This window comes from Dermacentor andersoni, chromosome 5 (assembly GCF_023375885.2).
Source record: "Dermacentor andersoni chromosome 5, qqDerAnde1_hic_scaffold, whole genome shotgun sequence".
Taxonomy (NCBI): Eukaryota; Metazoa; Arthropoda; class Arachnida; order Ixodida; family Ixodidae; genus Dermacentor; species Dermacentor andersoni.
In genome coordinates, this window is record NC_092818.1 from 158,645,330 (window position 1) to 158,663,334 (window position 18,005).

The 18,005-nt window shown below is 43.9% G+C and overlaps 1 protein-coding gene across 1 annotated transcript in view; it reads right to left on the minus strand.

Moving 5' to 3' along the window:
- Positions 1–6,360: 6,360 nt before the first annotated feature.
- Positions 6,361–18,005, minus strand: part of IntS10 (integrator complex subunit 10) — a 30,547-nt gene continuing 18,902 nt past the window's right edge. Inside the window, exons 14-20 of the mRNA XM_050179008.3 lie at positions 17,279–17,347; positions 16,297–16,350; positions 15,628–15,733; positions 14,610–14,689; positions 13,187–13,352; positions 8,030–8,126; positions 6,361–7,661 (exon numbers count right to left, since the gene is read on the minus strand). Coding sequence (XP_050034965.1) covers positions 7,508–7,661; positions 8,030–8,126; positions 13,187–13,352; positions 14,610–14,689; positions 15,628–15,733; positions 16,297–16,350; positions 17,279–17,347 — 726 coding nt within the window. The 3' untranslated portion in view covers positions 6,361–7,507. The remainder of the gene's footprint in view (positions 7,662–8,029; positions 8,127–13,186; positions 13,353–14,609; positions 14,690–15,627; positions 15,734–16,296; positions 16,351–17,278; positions 17,348–18,005) is intronic.

Genomic DNA, 18,005 nt, shown 5'->3' on the forward strand with positions numbered 1-18,005 from the left:
GGAATTGTTTCTTTCTGCGGATACTTATTTTTATTGGAAATAAGGACAGCAGCCTCCTATAAATAAGAAGTGTGTTAGAAAAAAAAACAACTGTTGATCTTGTGAAAACATCTAAAATACGTGATGCCAACTATACTTGTACAATTTCGCTCATATAAGTGTGTAGTTCTTTGGTATATTTAGGGCTGTGCGAACATTCAAAATTTCAAATACAAATTTGCTATTCAATTCGTAGTCCGCTTGGGTAAGTACAACCCCTGTGATACGTTTATTCAGAAGAGCGCGGTAACATAATGCCTGATCTAGGAAAACGTAGCATCCGATACGCATGATGCGGCACTGTATATACGAGGCAAAAAGTTACGCAAAATTACATGTGGAATTGAACATAAAGCCTTAGTAAGCTTAATAGTAAGCCTTAGTAAGCTTAGTAAAGCTCGCTATCGCTACCTCACGGTTAGAATAAACGTTCAAACTTTTCTTTTCGTTTTTTTTTTTTAATGCTAAATGAAATGATAACTTGAATTTCTGAATCCAGTGGGCGCTTGGGTCGAATGTTGGAACATAAGTGTCCCTTTTTGTTCATTCACAACTCTATTTCAGTTTCTCTGCATATCTAGTTAACGACGAAAGGTATCGAAGTTCACAACAGCTGCAGAGTCCGCGAACAAGGACGTGGGGCACCGCTTGCGTCTTTGCGCAGCTCCTTTTCACTTTCAGCGTCGTTAGTCGCGTTCAGATCAACGACGATATTAGTCAGAATCAGCTGTTCCAATATTCGGACGCCACCATTGCAGGACGCGCGTTTTCACGTGACATGGGCTCCATATGCGCCACAGCATCCTCGAGCTACGCGGCACCTCCTCGGCAGTCTCGTTGACACTGTCGATGTCAAATTTTATTTGACAATATACGTTGTCAGGAGCACAGACAAAAAGCACAAAATATCGTAGGGCCGTGCGAATATTCCAAACTTTCGAATAACGAATCTAATATTCCCATACCGGATTCGCTCCTCGAATCGAATAGTCGCTATCCAAACACTCGAAAAAATTTTTCGTATAATTATCGAATATTTCACGTCGTCAACTGTGTGCAACCTGACACGAAATTGAAGCAACAATACGATGATCTTGATCCCTTGCACAGCGGACATAATGTACCTGAGCACGCTGTCGCTCCGGGAGCCGGGCTTTCCCGATACAACCACGATGAATCACAACAAAATTTTGTTTACACATGACATTCGCATATACATGACTACGTACGCACGTTCAGGAGAGCACAGAGTTTGCGAACAAACTGTTTAGTTATTAAAGCGAGAGCTTTACGGGCCACGAACTTGCGATTTCGCCGTGGCGGTGCTCCGAGGAGGCACATGACGTCACAACGCGCACCTCCGTCGCGGATATTTCTCTCTCTCTCGCTCCCTAGTCACTACTGCGCATGCGCCACTAGTAGCACCTAGCCACAGATGTTCCGCCGCTGCGCAGCGCCCTGCCTTGCCGCCGCCGTTTGGTATGACGTCACGTGCACGTGTTCCTCGTCGTTGCGCTCGCCTCCGCTCGCTTCGCCAGCTGCGTCGTATACCTGATAACATATCCGAGGATTGAAAAGGAGAGCTCGTGTGCGCCGCAACCACAGTTGAGGCGGCAGTATGGACGGCGACAATTCTGATAAGCAGGAGGAGGCCTGGAATCGACATCGGAACGAGATGGAGAGGATACGAATCGCCCAGGAAACAGACGAACAGCGCGCCGAACGACTGGCAAAACGCTGCAACATAGCTAGACAACCAGACTAACCTGAACTTGCAATCAAAATTAACCAAGGCTAACCATGCTATGCCTTAGCTTTCGCTACGTATATCCTGGCATAGCCGAGCTAAGCCACTGCCAATTTTAATGTGTTCGCCTTGCTCAATTGCCCGAGGCGTCAGTAGCTTCCAGCGAACCGGAAGGAGCTTCTCATGCAGATTAATACAGCACCAAGTACTTTTCACGCGATAGCGTTAAGGGCCCCGTGTTGCATAAAATCCAGTGTCGGCGCCGGCGTCAAGGTAGGCGGAGTTATCGATGAGCGAAAATTTTCGTATATATTCTTAAACTACCCTCTGTGCTTTTAAAATATGGCATGCTTTTTAATGTGCAGTGTAATGCCAAACTTTCTAATGTCGTGACTACCACGACGTGAAAATAGTTTGACATTGCTAGTGATCAGAAGGCTGTATATTATTCGCAAGCTACACGAAAAATATTCGACATTCGGTTCGCATCTGGCACTATTAGATTCGATTCGGTCTCAAAAACTGCAATCCGCCCATCCCTACAAAATAGGCTTGACAGGGTGTGTACTGCCCATCCTCAGCATGTTTTCAGTGGCGATCTGCGACTGTCAATCTAGGCGTCGCCGAAGGACGTCACGTCGAACGGTTTTTGAACGTAAAAAGTAGCAACAGAAACAAAACAAACAGTAACTTAATGCACACTGCCCAGTGGGAACTAACTGAGACCGGCGAATTAAGTAGCTTAAACTGCTTCAACGAGCCGATCTGATTGCAGATGTTCCTTCTTTTATTAGATCGAAGTTCGTTACTTTGAATATTTCGTTTGATCGAGATTCAATTCTAATCTGCTTCTGTGAGGGTACAAAGCATTTAGCAACAGTTCTCCGCTTCCTACAGGTCATATGCGTTTCTACGTCGGTACGCTTTCAAAGGGCAGAATCACGAAATTCGTCGCGACGAATATGCTGCGCTAGACCAAGAGCCACCTGGAGACAAGCACAGTGCTGGTCACTACTAAGTAAATGTCAAACTACAAGTCATCGGCTCTCTTGCCGTACAGCATGACACATTCAAGTTTAGCCAAAGTTTTAAAATGCCGCAGTCTACTAAATTTAACATTTGAGAAATTGTGTGTATTTTCTTGAGTAACTATGCTATTAGACGGAATATACAATAAAAAACATTTAAAGGGACACCAAAGGCAAATATTAAGACAAGCTAAAGTGATGGATTAGTGCTTCAGAATCTATAAGGCGTCAATATTACCGTGAACAGAGCCTTAATAATCGAGAAATTGAGGTAAATGGACATGGTTAGAGACTCGCCCGGGTCGTTCAAGCACTTGCCCGATGACGAAAGCACTCCTCAGTTAAATTCTGCCACTAGTACTCAACCATTCGTTGCAAAAACAAACATCCTTGTATAGTAATAAAAGACGAAATAAATTGCTACTTGTCCAGCTCTATTTTATTTTTTTAGAAAAAAGAACTAATTGAAATTACCTTTGACATCGACACGGGTGGTCGAAAGGTTTCATTTTCGCTCGGCTGCGCACCGCCTCGCTTTCGCGTTTCTCTAGTTTCGTTATGCTACGCTGGTCTTGCTGGCTCGCGAAACTCGCAAAAACTGCAAGCAGCAGAGAATTCAACTGCTATGTGATGTCGCGGAATACCCGAACGGTCTACGCCACTTGACTAAAAAGCACAACGAATCCGCCACTCCGATGGAGGGGTGGATGGATGTTGTGAGCGTCCCCTTTGGAACGGGGCGGTGGGTTGCGCCACCAAGCTCTTGCTATTATACTGCTTAATGTCCTGCTTAGGTTAAAAAAAAACTACGATGAATTCTCATAACCAAATTTTCTTACCCTTTAATGTGAACTTTGTTTTTGTACGACTATGTTTTTTGTCTTTTCACTACTTTTCTTCCACTAATCTTCCAATCTCCTCTTACTATTGCGGAAATGTCTGAACGCGAGGACTTCAAGGAGGCCAGTAGTGCCTAAATCGAGCGCTGGGCAGATATCTTCACATTCTAACAAAACATGCTCATTTGTTTCCCTAGCTTAATTTACAGATAAAACCCCTCAATTTTCCTTAAGTGGCGCCATTCTTAGATCTTTCCGCCATCCCGCTCTCCCCGGTGTTTCCTCCTCCGCTCCCCCAATTGGCCAATCTGTGTCACGTGGAAGCACGCGTCGCGCTGTCGTAATTTTTTTTTTTTCCTTACAGAACGCTCCGACCGCCATTGCAGGCCCAGTGCGACGAAAGTGCGCGCAGATGGATTGATCGCGGGAGGCCCAGGGATGAAATCGCGGCCGGGGCGGCCGCATTTCGATGGGGGCGATATGCGAAGACGCCCGTGTCCCGTCCATTGTGGGCACGTTAAAGAACTCCAACTGGTCAAAATTAATTCGGAGTCCCCTATTACGGCGTGCCTATAATCAGATCGTGATTTTGGCACGTAAAACCCAAGAAACATTTTTTTCTCTGCCTTGTGTGCCTCGAGTGTTCCAGTTAAAGCAACACTGCTTCCCTGCGAAAACTTCCAAACCAAAAGAATACAAACGCACGTAGTATAGAGATATAAAATGAGCACTTCAACAAGTGTTATTGGTGCTAATGAGGGGGGGGGGGGGGGGGAGGGATTATTTTCGGAACCTCTGTCCAGTTATCCTATCAAGTTCGTTCTTGCTACCAAATTCCAACCACTTCCACGGTAATAAATAAATAAATAAATAACGATTTCATGTGATGGTACGTTGTTCAAATCATCATTACTGTCTACACGCGTGAAAACGTTGCTCATGGCCGCCACAACCCGCGCATGAGCTACACACATCTGTAAGAGGCGCGGAGCAGAAACGGAACTGTTGCTAGGCTTTGCTGGTGCCAGACAGTTGGAATCTCTCACGCGCCAGCCGAACAAATGTATCCTGCAGGTACGTAAACGAACTTACGAAAGCACGTACACATACTTTCACGCAGTCAAAACCTGAAACTGACCTAATTACGTGCGTTTGAGCCCACCGTGTGCATGCGTCGTGTTTCTGCAACACGAACTCTCAACGTGCGGGCGCTTCACGCCTTAGAAAATCCTCTTTTTCTCTATTTTCTGCGCAATTCTAACACATTTAGGCTAGTTACCGACTGACGAAGCAAATCTCGCCTCAAAAGTTGCTCCGCAGGGCTCGAACGAACTTTTCCGCGGATTTCTTCCGGTAGCGCTTAGCCGTCGTCTGCTACGGCAGGGGCAACATAGGCGGCGCCACTGTAGAGGCCACGCCGAGCGCGGGATTGGAATGGAGGCGGGAAGTGGTTGGCACTACTACAGTGTACTATAATTTTCTAGTACACTGTAGCACATAGGGAGATTGAAGGGTTACAGACGGCAGCGCAGTCTGTCGGGCGGGGTTTTACTAGTGGCTAGAATACTGTAATTTTACTTACCGACATCAGTCATGGCCGGTCTCTAGGCAGGCAGCGCGCGCGCTTTCGCGCCGCTGCATTCAATCCGGTCGCGCGGCAGCTAAGAGGGGTGATGGCGCATGCAGCGTCACCACTTCCACGGTTGGGTGGCGGGAGATTTGAATTTCGAAAAAGGCATTCGGACCCTTCATATTACAATTTTCTCGTAAACTAAGTCTTCTCTTGGCGCCAAACAAGCGTTGCGAAGTTTCTGGAATGGTATTTAAACAGTTCACATCAACTTAGTATTTGCCTTTAGTGTCCCTTTAAGACTTGCTCCATAGAATAGCAAACAATATCCTTTTTTTTTTGCATACCTTTAATGAATCCGCATATATTTTTAAACCTTAGCTAGAGGTAGCTGGACGCCCACACAGGACTGATTTAGTATCTGTTGCAAGTGTCACAGCTCAAAGCCCTAAGGTGAAAAAGTTAACATACGCTCCACTGGCACTTCAATGTGTACGTCCGCTTGTGCAATTCAGTCCGAAGCGTGCCTAAAATGGTGATGTGACGCACTGCATTACTTTGGCAGAACAGAAAGTTGCTAGACGTGCTTCGATGTACACAAAACTCTAGGTGAATCACAGGCGTGAGTCCAGGCCAGTTGTGTAATGCGTCCTTCACCTCGTTCCTCCCATTATCATCCCCCATTGTGACCCTTTTTCTTCCCCTCTTCCCCTTCCCTTACGTAGAGTAGCAGGCCAGATGCTCCATTATCCGGCCGACCTCTCTACATTTTCCAGTCATTAAAATACTTCTTCTTCTAGGTGAATCCCACGAATGCATTATTTCTGTTATGCAGAGATTGATACCCCAAAATTCTTATTTAAGCACAGGAAGCTTAATCCAAAGTCAATGGTAGTTTGGCATGTGCTGGAATGAGCCCCCCTCCCACTCTCTTCCCCATTGTGCGGAAAGTTCAGCAAACAAAACCCAAATAAATAATCACTATAAATAATAATTAAATTTTTACTCAAATAACATTTTCTAGCTTTTTGTAGGAATGTACTTTCCATGGCTAGAAATAAAGGCGAGCAAGCTTTTCTTTTCTTGATGGGAAATGGTGTTTTAAACAAATAAAAACGCGATGTTGCGCAAACCATATCCAACATTTTAAATTTTATTTTATTGAGCATTGTGTGCCATGGCCAATATATTAGCAGGGTACACTTTATAGAAACTGATGGTACAATGCAATTGTTATAAGCTAGCATTTCTTTTCCACGTAATGCATGTAACTGCTTTTGCTGCTTAGTCATGTCCATCATTACTGATGTTCTTTGCAGCAAACAATGTCATGGTGGGAAATAATTTAACATGACTGTCATTGATGAGGTTTTTCTTAGTAACAGCAGAAGTGTTACGACTGTAGTTGTCGTTAACTACTGCCGCTGTTAACTGCAGCGCTCCTAGATGAATGTATCATGACCACACAGTGGCAACAGATAACAGCTGCAAGTACGAGTGTGCATTTCAACCACAGGTGTAAATCTTGATGCTGGGAAAAAAAGAAAGTGCACGATCACAACTGAAAATGAATACATTTTTCTGCTGCGTCCAAGATAAATGAGCCACACAATGACAGGCTCCTCCTCTAAAGTCTACGGTTTCAAAGAGATCCTTAGGCCAAGATTAGCACTTTCCTTTTCATACGTGGTGCCACAGCATTGGAGGTAAAACCGTCACAAACCTCATTTGTACTCATCGAGGTAAAGTTGGCCAAGGATCAGTTCAGCTTTCTTCCTTTAGTAAGAAGCCAGCTGAACTTCATTTCCCCACGATTAGCATCTCTTCCTATTCTCTTTGCTTTTTTCCACAGCCTTGCAACAATAAAATCTTGCAGTCAATTGCAGAGTCACTTAATCAAAATGCATTGCCAGCCTCACGGTCCTTTTTGAACCCTAACCATGTTAAGTTGCAATGTAAGCAGAAGAAATGCCATGCCAATGTTGCCCAATGCAAGACTGCTGTGACCCAACATGGATCTACATTGGCACTGCTTGCTATGCTGCTAGAATTTCCCCCTAGATGGCATTTAAAAGGGCCCTGCAAACAGAAATGCAGCACCATCTGGTGCAATATGCTAGCTGAAACTGCTGCAGATAGCTGAAATTACTTGGCAACCTTGCAATTGACCAGAAAGTGTCATTACGGTGCACTCTACAACAGGGCAAAGGTATGCCCCGACGATCAGGAGTGCTTTGCTGAGATCATCGAGAAGGGCAATGCGGCTTCCAGCTGAGCTCTGCACTCAGAGCTGCTGCTCAAGAAGCTCTCGCTCTTGCTGGACAAAGTTGACCAGAAGCTGCTCAAGGTCATCATCGCAGCGTGCCATCTGCTTCTCCATGGCCAGTTTCAGGTCCTCTTTGGCTCCTTTGTTGACTCCCCGTGTCACAGCTCTCTGCCTGCAGCGTGCATCCACACTGTCAGCAGAGCATGGCAAAACAGCACACAGCTTTTAGCTTATGCCAGAAAAAAATATTTTAGTCATTTTTGTTTGTAAAAATGTATGTAATTAGGGTGCACAGAAAGGCATCAGTGGTCCCAGCTGCTGTCAGCAAAGGAAGTACTGAAGACACACATATTACTGATTTATTTACATTTAGGTGATGCAGATATTGCAACCAAAAACAAGTGCACATACACGGGAAAGGCTTCAAACTTAAGCAAGCACAAATACACAAAAAGAAGTTAAAAATTTTTATCATGCCAGTGCAAATTAATAAGTAAACATAGCCAGCGAAGAGCTACGAGGAACTGCCAATCATCTCACCTTCCAACCTGAGTGGTGGAAGTTGGCAATAGGTCCAGAGTGACTCCACCTCCATTGCTAGTAGTGATGTACATAAATTCCTCCAGCATGTCAGCATCTGAAAATATTCTGCTGAGGAAACTATTTTCCAGATAGCTTGCCAATACAGATACAAAAATTAAAAAAAAAATCCTAAATGGACTGAGGGAAGCAAATGCCATTTTTGAGAGGCATCAAAGCTGAAGTGCCAAGACAATTCAGAGGCTGTACTCTATATCACTTCCTCATAAGAAACAGGCACGTAGTCAAATTTTTTTTTTTCAAGGGGGAGGGGGGGCCCAACCCCCAAGGTAACTTTTCTATGCAAATGAGGGGCTGGTCTACTTTTACTGGTACAAACGTTGATAATTACCACTGCTTGCTATAAAGGCACATAAACCCGCAAAACAGAAATGAAATAAGGTATAGTATCTCACAAGTACACCTGTGATATACAACTCTGCTTTACTTGGTAAACTATTAACCACATCAATTGACTCGTGCAGGAAAGAAATGCAGTAAGGACACAGCGAAGAACAAGTAAACAAGCGAAATCGTAAAACGAAGATTTCTAGTAGTGTTTTTCAAATGAGCCCTGGAGGAATTATAGCGAAAGATATAATTGCAGAGCAGTCACAGTCCTGCTGGGTCCCTCGTTTACTGCTCTACTAAGTGAAGTGCGAAAGCCCATAGTTTTATATGATAATTACTAAGGGGAACTTTGGTAATAGTGTCTATGGGAGCTGCAATGGGAGCGGTTGAGCCAGCATGAAAATCATGGGAAGTAGATGGATTTGCCTAAACTTCATTCTTCTGGCTTCATACGGCTTCTTGACTTTGTAAACTCGGCACTTTCAACAATTTACTGCGCAGTAAATAATTAAATAAACATTATTAAAATTGTCCGAACGCAGGATTAGAACACAGGTCCTCTAGGCACAGATGCCCGATATTGCAACCATTACACCATGGTCGCATGCATAAACAAGTCACATATAACGCCGTTATGAATTTATCGTGGGCACGCCAGTGCCTTGAGACGCTAGGCGCATTTCGATTAGGTCACCTCGACAAGATGAACTGTTGCAATTAATAGCAATTGTTTGTGTTTGTAGCGTCTTCTGCGCTTAGAAAAGTATACATTGCTCTGAAATTTACGATATGAACACATACAAAGCATAATAAACGAATCCACAAGCACGATCAGACAAATCCATGTACTTCCCATCATTCCCATGGTCGATCAACGATTGAAGCGCCAGGAGAGGAGGAGACAAACGAGAGGAAAGACAGGGAGGTTAGCCAGTGTAATTACCGGCTGGCTACCCTGTGCTGGGGAAAGGGGTAAAGGGAATAAAAGGAGAAAGAAGAAGAGGAAAAAAAATGGAAACCAGAAAATTCAAACAGTAACGCAAAACTACGCGCTACAACATTGAAGCGCCAGGGTTCCCTTTAGTACATTGTAGGAAACTCTATGTTAAAAGTGACTTGTATTGTTATTTGGGAAGTTGCGTAATGATGCGTGGCCACCAGTCCTGTACAACCGCGTAGAGCCCAGGACGCTGTGGTTCTAGATGTACTGTGCCTACCGTGGAAGGTTAGAAAAACAGCCACATAAGCCCAGCAGATAAGTGTCTGTGTCGGGCGGCTCGACTGATAACTGTAGAGCGCCATTGAAAACACACGGAATCATTCTCCACTTCCAGCGGCATTTTCTCTACTTCCTTTTTAAATAAAAAGGTTTTCATCCATAAATATTTTCACAAACAACGGCTAAATTTGTTAATTTTTGCTTTTCCTTCCTGTTTGGCTGTTGCCTCGGCTCTCTCCCTTAGTAGATTGCTTAATTTTTCAATTTCTTGTGAGTCTAGTTTCCCGTTGCCACTTTTGCATGAAAAGTACTCTGCAATTAGGGGGAAAACCAGACGAGGTAACGGGTGACATTCATATTGCTTATGGGTTCAACGGTTATTGCAGGGTTTTATTGAAATTTTGACATTTTTAGGGATGATTATGAAGCGTAGATTGTTGAAAAGATATCAATGGGGCCTTTCTAGCAGCAGCACGTTCAGATTTTGAAACATATAAATAATGAGTTTCACGCCTTCAGTTCAGTGCCCTTTCCCTTGATCAGATCAGCGATCGCTTTTATGCCTCGGCAACAATACTGTAACAGCATCCCAGTGTTGACCGCCGAATAGCCGTAAAGCCACAAGATTGATTTCGCGGCGCATTAGGTGTGGTGGCGTAGCCGGTGGGAGGTGTGCCTGATAAGAAACACTGTTGCCCATTGCTCAAATAAGGTGTCATGCAGAATTATAGCCCATGTCGTGGCTATAATTCTACATGGCACCTTATTTGAGCAATGGGCCATCTTATCGGTGCGCTTCAGATCTATGTGACATTATTATATTATGCTGATTGAAGATGTGCCTTCCTTTTTATTGCATCTGCTCCCACTAGCTTGTGCAGTTGCATATTAACAATTGCACATTTGTAATTAAGAGTTGTTCACGTTCCACATATCAACATAGAAAGCCGCTGATGGGCCAATATAGCCAACAGAAAACCTCTGCCGGCTTGTCAGAGGCATCACATTTGTGTTTCTTTCATATCGACCTGATTACAAACTTATTGTAGCAGATATCAGTGTGTTTGTTTATATAACTGTTAGCTTTAACAAAGGTATTTTCGTGTCAGATATGACTTCATTATAACAAAGTTCAACTGTACCAAGAAGTTCGAATGAAGCACACAACGCAGTGAATTGAGGATTTGTTAAAGAGGCCCTGCAAAACTTTTGATCGAGGTCGAGACATGCATTTGACGTTAAAATACACTATTGCTGAAATACTTGGCAGCAAAAAGTACTTCAATGTGTTCAGCAGAAGCAGAGTTATTGACAATCAAAAATCGCCTCTCATTCCCTTCGCAGTGCTCCCACTCCTTCTTCAATGCCTTCTCAATGCCTAAGAATCCTACAGAGGAGCAGGGCGGTGCCCACAACGCTCCACTTACAAAACACCACTGTGGCGGGCGGTTCAAATTTGATTTTGGATGTTCATATAGTAGACACCACTACTTGTATCGGTGCCTACGGTGCACCAAGCTCCAAGCCTATCCCTCAACTTACGATTGAGTTCACGGTGTCTCATCCCTCCGCTGTGCTATACTGTATTACCGTATTTACTCGCATAATGAATCCACCCGCATAATGAATGCAACCCTCACTTTTCCTATCAAGAAGTGTGTTTCTTTCTTCTTTTTCTCACGTAATAATTGCACCCTGAACTTGCTGCTGTGAAGTAGGAGACACACTGTACGATTTAGCGTCTGATATGGCGTTCGGCAGGTGCGATTGTGTCCAACACCGTGTCGGACGCCGAATCGTTCCGTGTTTCCTACTTTTATTGCGATAGCAAGGGTCGCGAGGCTGGGCCAGGATGACCGTCGGTGGCGACGACGGGACCGTGGTTGAACTCTCTCCTTCAGATGACATGGTGGCCAGGTTACGTCCGCTGCGGAGCTCCGTCTTGCGCAAGTGATTACCCCGCACGTCCACCAATGATGTTACGGAAAGGAAGAAGCGTGCGTCTAATTACAGTGGCTTTTAATGGCTGGGCCAACAAGCGTAGAGCAGCGATAAAAAACTACCCTCTTCCTCGTCGCCTCTCAGGCCACCATCATAGTCCTCTTCTTCACACATTACCGACTGTGACAATATGCACGCTCCAGGTGCATTTTTGCCGTCGTCATCACCGCGCCCCGCATGGTGTAGGTGTGAGTGAAAGCGCGCGAGGGAAGCCGATGATTGTGGCTCAATCTCATGCGCCATCTTTCGACGCCCAAAAGGCCCTGGGGGTAGGGGAGGGGCGCCCGAGGGGTGCCGACAACCACGGCTCAATCTCCCGCGTGCAAGGGAGGAAAGCAGGAAGGAAACACGGCGTCTTCCGTCTCGTGCATGGAGCCGGGGGGGAGCCGGGGGGGGGGGGGGGGGGGAAGGGGAGGAGTAGGCAGGTCCGTGACGTTTTACTCCGGCAACAACTGCGCATTACGCAGCCGCGGTGCGCCCTATATTAAAAGCGATATGCGTCGGGGGATGAGTTGATGGCGGCTGGTACCTCTGTGCGTGCTGCGTTCTCGCCGTTCAGTATGCGTTGAAGTGAATGTTTGCAAGTTTATACGGCCGATAAGACTACTATCCTTACTTCGTGTAGCTGCCTACAAATTTGCTATTGCAATGGATGGTTCGCATTTCGGGGGAAACTCTACTTTTTTTGAGGTGACCATGGAAAAAAGAAAATGCTGAACATTTTACCACGCATAATGAATGCACCCGCCAACTTTGTGCATATTTTTCACACAAAAAAAGTGTGTTCATTATGTGAGTAAATACAGTATATAGCTACGCACAGCTGTGTTTTCTTATACCTATTGGCATGAGTAGCACATTTCCTTTCGCACTTATCTCTACAGCAATCACACAAGTATACCAAGGGCCAGGAGCAAGCACACACTGGCAAGCGCATAAGTGGCCTTATGTTTCGTGCGATTCAACACTAGTTGACTGTTCAAAACTAATCAAAATTAGCAAGACCAGATGGCTACGACATCGATAAGCAGTGTGAAGTTTGATTCCTACGTGGGCAAGTGCAGCTGAGCATGTGAAGATTATAGTTAGCTTCTTCTGGAAATGCATAATTATTTTTTTTATTGAAATTCAAAACGCAAGCTTTTGCTTACTTTGGACAGTTAAGTAACATGCATCAATAAATGTGCACTGTAACAGTAGGAAGAAGTGCAATGATCCAAACATCCTTTATTGATGTCAGCTATCGGCCAATAGCAGTTGTTTATGGGAATCTTGCATCTGACGACATATGCAAGGCGCCGGCAGCTTCGAAACGGGTGAGGAAAAAGCCTCTGTTTGAAAAGAGTGTTTGAGAAAAAGGCGACTGCGCTTCGCTTGTGAGCTCCATGAGCTGCGAACGACTGCAAAAATTTGGCTGAGATGTTCACAGCAGCGCATGCTATCTGCAAACTATGTTTTTTACCAAGCTCAACGTATGGTTCATGGCACAGAAACTGTAATATTTTAGTGAATTTGCTGTGCCCTCATTTGGCAGGGGCAAAGGATACTGATGAGGTAGTTGAAGAAGAGGCCATAGCAGAAGTTCCCCTGCTTTTTGATGACGTCAAGGAGCTTAAGAAAGAGTGGCTCTTCCTCAGGCCAGTCGTACTGAGTCATCACTATCAAGTGGCCCAGAGCAAGGTCGTCTCGGCTAAACTGCATGAGAACTTTGTCCTGAAAGGTAAGGCAGAGCAGTAAGCACTGAAGATTGCGACCAAGAACCCATCATCTCCCAATCTTCTGCCTATGAATAAAGCCTTCCATCCATCTATCCATCAGGAACACTGTTTAAGTATACCATAACAAGGAGTACCAACAACACACAAACGCATATATGAGCACAAGCCTTGATTATGAGATAGTGTGATAGTGCTTTAGTGTTATATCATTGCCGTGCATGCCAGCGTCATGTTGGTACTTTTCAATCAATGGTTAGTCAATGGTCCTGAAACCTCTCAAGAATTTTCAAACTCAACAGCATTGAGTTGCTGCTACATGCCAAGTCCATTTCTTGTCAGTGACTCAAGCAACCATTCCTCGACCCTGAAAGTAACCCTCCCTGAACACTAATTAAAAAATGAAAAAAAGAAAGAGGAAAAAGAAAAGAAAGAAAAATGCTTCAATGCTTATACAATTCACAAGAACCCTAACTAAATTTCTTTGTTATGTTGTTCCATTGGCGCATTTATGATGAATTAAGGTTGGATGATGCCTTTGAGCACTCTGTAACATAGCGGCTACTGGATGTCATGTCCTTGTCATGTCGTGGCTACCACACTCTTCAATGATGCATGAAAATTAATTATCTTTATTATTTTTATAAGGTGAATGCATAGTTTATTGTTGTCATTTTTCCTCATAAGTGTTACTTACGCTGCTAGTGTAGAAGGCTGACACATGCTCCCTTGTTGTTCGAAGGCCTTCACAATATTGATAGAACTCTATGCAACTACATATGTCAATTCCATCAGCTGCTGGCTTTATCGTAGTTGAAGCTGCCCATGTATCAGCAACCACTCCAGTCCCAGTGAATTGATATATAACTGGTTTGAGGGCATTTGAAGTGCTCTTTTGAAGCCAATATTAACAAATTTGATTGAAAATTTAGACCATACCTTAGCGATCAAATGATGGCCAAAGGCAACAACAGCCACATTCTTTATACTACCTTTGCATGTGGATGCTACGTCCTATTCTTGACCGAACAAATAGGACTCGCAACAAATACCATTTGATTCTACCCCTTGACTTCAGTGCAATATGCCCAGACTGGAGTCATGAACAGATCTCCAAAGTTATGAGGTCCTTGTCATTGCAAAATGTTAGCTAATTATATCAGCAAACAAGGACTACTTTGTATCCTTACCTTACACTTGCAGCATTTATAATGAATGGAGTGAAAAAGATAAAATCAAGAAAGTGCAGATTTACCTTAAAACACGTTATCAGGGTCTTCATACAGAAGCGAAGCACCTCCGCCCTGTCATAGCAGGCAAACACTAACTTCCGTTCTGCAAGAGCATCATGAACAATGAATGAATGTACAAAGACTTTTATATTAATAGAAAAAAATGGGCAGAAACCATTGAACAATGGTTGCCAAAGTCAAGCTTAATAACTTCCCTGGTAGACCTCCGAGATATGTTGTTGGGTATATTTGCTGGTTAGCTCTATTGGTTAATGGTGTGAGGTGTGTGGGTGAGTGACACTGTGCTGCCTCCAGGATTGGCCCGTGTTACAAACCACATAAAAATCATTTTGAGAGCACATATTATGCACCGGTATCACGGTCGGCCCGCCAAGTGACCACCTTTGGTTACACTGTTACTGGGATAGGCCAAGCTTTGATTACAGTGTCTCCGGGATTAGCCCAGTTTTCATGGCCAGAGCAATCCATGTAAAGTCGGGGAAAAGCCAACCTGCTTTATACCTGACTGTTAGCATTCTAGTAGCAAGGTTCAGCATATAAGTCAAGCCACTACAGCAAAACTACAACTACGTATACGTATGTATTTTTAAAATATATATGTAAACACCTACTTATGCCTATTATGCAGTCACATATCAATGCAAACCAATGAAATCTATTTACGAATTTTACGAACATCAATTTTACTAACTTCAACACACGCAATAATATTTAGAAAAGAATGCCAACTGATTGGAGTTGTATGGAATATTGCCTTCACTATTTGTCAACTAACCTGAGGTTAGTACACACAGGGAGGTTGCTTCAAAGAATGCCTTGCTAGGTTTGTTGGTCCATACTTGCAGGTTTTACAAGCACGCACTTTAAGACGGAATGAAAGAAGGCCAACATAGGACAGGTTCTTGCCCTGTGTCTGTGTTGTTTCATTCCATCTTGCGCTAGTTAAACCTGCAAGGCACATGCCTCTTAAGAATTCTTGCACTTGGAAAGCACCAGGGGATCTGAACAGAACATACTCACCAGGTTTTCTATGCAATGTTTCTGGTGTGTGGTATGGTGTAGCTGAGGCAGCCACCGAGGTCTCAGGCAACGAGCACACAACATCCAGAAGCTTGGAACAAGCTGCCTGAGGAGGAGCAAGGATGACCACACCTTTTAGTACTTAAACATCACCCCAGCTCATTGGAAGGACTCTTTCAATTAAAAGACCTTGTCAGCTAAGGGCATGCAAATTTCTAGCACATTCTAGAAAAACAAAATTGAAGTGGATTGAACCAAATTGAAGTTTACAGTAGAGAAAAGTGAATTGAAGAGGTGTAGTAGGAGAGAAGTGATTGTCAAGACTGCAAGCTATTAATATGAGATTACATTTTCAGACATCAAGGTAGACAACAAGGTTTTAATTACAAAATAATGCGCTACCAGCTTTGAAAAATTTGCACGCAAGATATCTATACGCACAAAAGAAAATGGCTGATACGTGCCGCACACTACTATTGACGTAAGCTGTCAGCAATCACCGCCATCTAATTTACCTCGTGTTACCAGTGAAGCTGTGTTCGTTTTCAGCAGTGTGGAATCTGACTGCAGTTTTGTGAAAAATCACGCATCCTTTTGCTGAGCTGAAGTGCTCACAAGAGCATGCGAGTGATACAGCACTGTTTTGATATCACACATCAGGTTACTTACTGAGGACTCCCCGAAGGAATGAAAGCAGCTGGCTAACTGAAGGTTCACCTTGTTCTATAAAAGAAAAAAGAAAAAGAAAAGAGAGAGAGAGAGTCAGCCAGAAACATTACAAAGTTCACAAGTAAATCCTATTGGTCATGATGCAACAATTAACATGAGCACAACGTACCTTTCAGGACAAACGTTTTCACGGTATACCAACATTAGTTATTTAATATTTTCTCGAATGGTGCAATGGAATGAAATGACTTAGATACTGCGACAGTGGAAAGTGGCTAAATAGAGCCTTAACAGCTTTTAATTTTGTGTGATGGCAAACAAGCCACATATTGTTTACCAAAGGGAACATCACATACTTCTATGGCTCAAAGAAAAAGTTAAAAATTCACCAACGACTACGATACTCCATTATACAAAATTTAAGCGCAGCTCTATACGTGTTTTCATTTTGCAATATATTGGCTGGCGCGGACAGCAACATTGTAAAAGGGGCAAAGTGTGGTGCGACTGCCTCGCAAATCAGGAGATCGTGAGAGGCAGCATATGGGTAACGCATGGGCACAATTCACAGCAGCCACTGCAGACAGACCTGCGCTCATGCAGTGCTTTGTTTCCATATATGGTATCGGTGCATATGCTTGCCACGTGCCATCGGTGAACAGACAACGGTGTGCTACTCTGGTGCGATCTTGTAGCGGTCGTTGCCGCAGAGCCTGTCTTGCGCAGCGCTAAGCTTTTCCTCTCACATTTTCGCCATACCCTCCTCCGCTTTCACTGTCTTTCATTTCCCACTGCGCTCTGCATTCGCTCTTTCATCCTTCACTGTGCTCGTTCACTCAGTGGCACCGAGGCGCACCGATGCTAAACGATGACAAAAGCTAATTGTAATTTCTTATAAAAGGTCAAGCGAATACTGAAGTGTAAAATGCACCTCCTCACACAAAATTTACACACAGCTTTAAAGACAGGCTACGCTGAGTACCTTTGTTGATGGATCGGTTGTCGTCTCGGCTACGTTGTAGAGCTTTGCAATGGCTTCTTTGGGCTGGTCCTGAGTGAGAGAGAAACAAGCAGGACACATGACTCAGGGGCCTATTCCTAAACAATGCAAAAGGAATTGCGTCTTTTCACTTCAATAAATTTTTTTGTGTGTGGATTAACAAGACTCAAATTTACTCATGTAATAGCTTTGGATACTTACAATGGTGATGCAGTCATAACACCAAACATGCATAAACGTGCAGCTGCCACTTAAAGGACAAGAGCTAAAGTAAATTTCGATTGTTGCTTTTTTCTATACCCACCCCCAAGTGTCTTCTCCCCCTGTTACCCTTCCCTCTACGGACTCATTAAACCTGCCATGGCGGCTCAGTGGCTACGATGTTCTGCTGAGCATGGGGTCGAAGGCGCCATTCTTGGCTATGGTGGTTGCGTTTCAATGGGCATGAAATGCAAGAACACTTGCATAACTTAGATTTAGGTGTGTGTATGTGTGTTAAAGAATCAGCAGTGGCCAAAATTAATCTGGAACTCTCCATTACTGCATTTGTCATAGTCTGAGAGTTACCATGGGATGACATTAAACCCTATGGACCAATTAATTAGTCGATCAACTCATTTTGTCTAATTTGGTAGCAATGCAAGCCCAAGGCTAGTCGGTCATTTACAATGTAGTGAGCAGACATTCTTTTTATAACGTCAATAATAAT